The 1,361-nt window shown below is 43.4% G+C and overlaps 1 protein-coding gene across 1 annotated transcript in view; it reads left to right on the top strand.

The window, feature by feature from the left end:
- The window catches only part of FBN1 (fibrillin 1), a 232,956-nt gene that overhangs the window by 216,574 nt on the left and 15,021 nt on the right, over positions 1 to 1,361 (top strand). Inside the window, exon 60 of the mRNA XM_023527716.1 lies at positions 191 to 343. Coding sequence (XP_023383484.1) covers positions 191 to 343 — 153 coding nt within the window. The remainder of the gene's footprint in view (positions 1 to 190; positions 344 to 1,361) is intronic.

The following is a 1,361-nucleotide window of genomic DNA, read 5'->3' as shown; positions in this document are numbered from 1 at the left end:
GAGTGGAAATTGTAGATTATGGCAAAAGAAAAAACTCCTCAAACTAAAAAACTCTAAAAAGCCTGTGTAATGTCACAGGAAAACATAGGCAATAATCAAAGACTACACAGAGTTTACTTTTTCTTTTCTCAAAACTAAAATTATTTGTTAGACCTCATGGATATTGAACATTTAGGCATCTTTTTAGATGAGCAGTCACACTGTATCTCTTTGATCATAGATCTGAACGAGTGCAACCAGGCTCCCAAACCCTGCAATTTTATCTGCAAAAACACAGAAGGGAGTTACCAGTGTTCATGCCCGAAAGGCTACATTCTGCAGGAGGATGGAAGGAGCTGCAAAGGTAAAGTAGAATGTGCCTTCGCCCACTCACCTGCTTCCTGGGCACAAGTTTGCATCTCTTGTGCCTTTGAAGAATCCATAGGCGAGCTCAAAGACCTTCTCTACAGGGAAGAGGTGCTTCCCTGTGGTTACTGCCTCCGCGGGGCTTCTCTGTGCTGGAGGCAGGAGGCTGAGGTAAGGGAGACGGCAGAATGCCAGTGGCAGCAGCCATCCTCACTGCCTGCTCTATGGGCATCCGTGGGGGCCATTCCTGAGAGTCTCAGAGATAGCAGGACCAGTTCTACGAGGCCCAGGAGGGTAGATTCCTATTTGATTACCTCCATTTTGCTTTCCGTCTATTGCATTTATGTAGTCAGTCTGTTCAACAACTATATAGCCTAAGTCTCCAGCAGAGTCCAGCCTCAGACTAATCAGTGCCATGATCCTAGAGGACATTGTGCCTAACGAAGTAAGCACTTTGTCTAAGCTTCTGTTCTGCAAAATAGGGCCATCCCTGCCCTCTAAGAGCTTATCTAAGACATAAATATCACAAAGAATTAAGAAACAGCATGAGGCTATGCAGAAATCCTTCATCAACCAGAAGTTATCTTTTGCAAATTTCTGTTGGTATAAGTTTACCCTTGTAAACATCTGCCTCAACAATAAGAACTTCATATATTGAGTGAATAATGCAAGTGAGTCATGCTTAAGGATGATTTGAAAAATGAAGGGTTTGGAGAAGGTAGACCAGATGGCAGAGCAAGAGTTAGAGCATTCTGCCATGAAGCCTTGAAGGGAAAAAAGGGAAGTAAAGAAAATTAAATGGTAGGATGCAGTGGAAGTGGAGAGCAGAGAGAAGTAGGGCCTCCAGCCACTTCCCTGTGTCTACAGGAAGGAGGAGAGTTAAGAGGCTGGTAATACAGGATGATAAGATGGACAGTGGCCTGAGGTGTTCCTGTGCAGCAGAAATTTTATATAATCCTATTATTTGGGGAGAGGAAGTTGAGAGACCTACTCAATACTTTTATCTTAAATGAAGA

Source organism: Pteropus vampyrus, unplaced genomic scaffold, assembly GCF_000151845.1.
Source record: "Pteropus vampyrus isolate Shadow unplaced genomic scaffold, Pvam_2.0 Scaffold19, whole genome shotgun sequence".
Classification (NCBI taxonomy): domain Eukaryota; kingdom Metazoa; phylum Chordata; class Mammalia; order Chiroptera; family Pteropodidae; genus Pteropus; species Pteropus vampyrus.
This window is presented reverse-complemented; position numbering and strand designations above follow the sequence as displayed.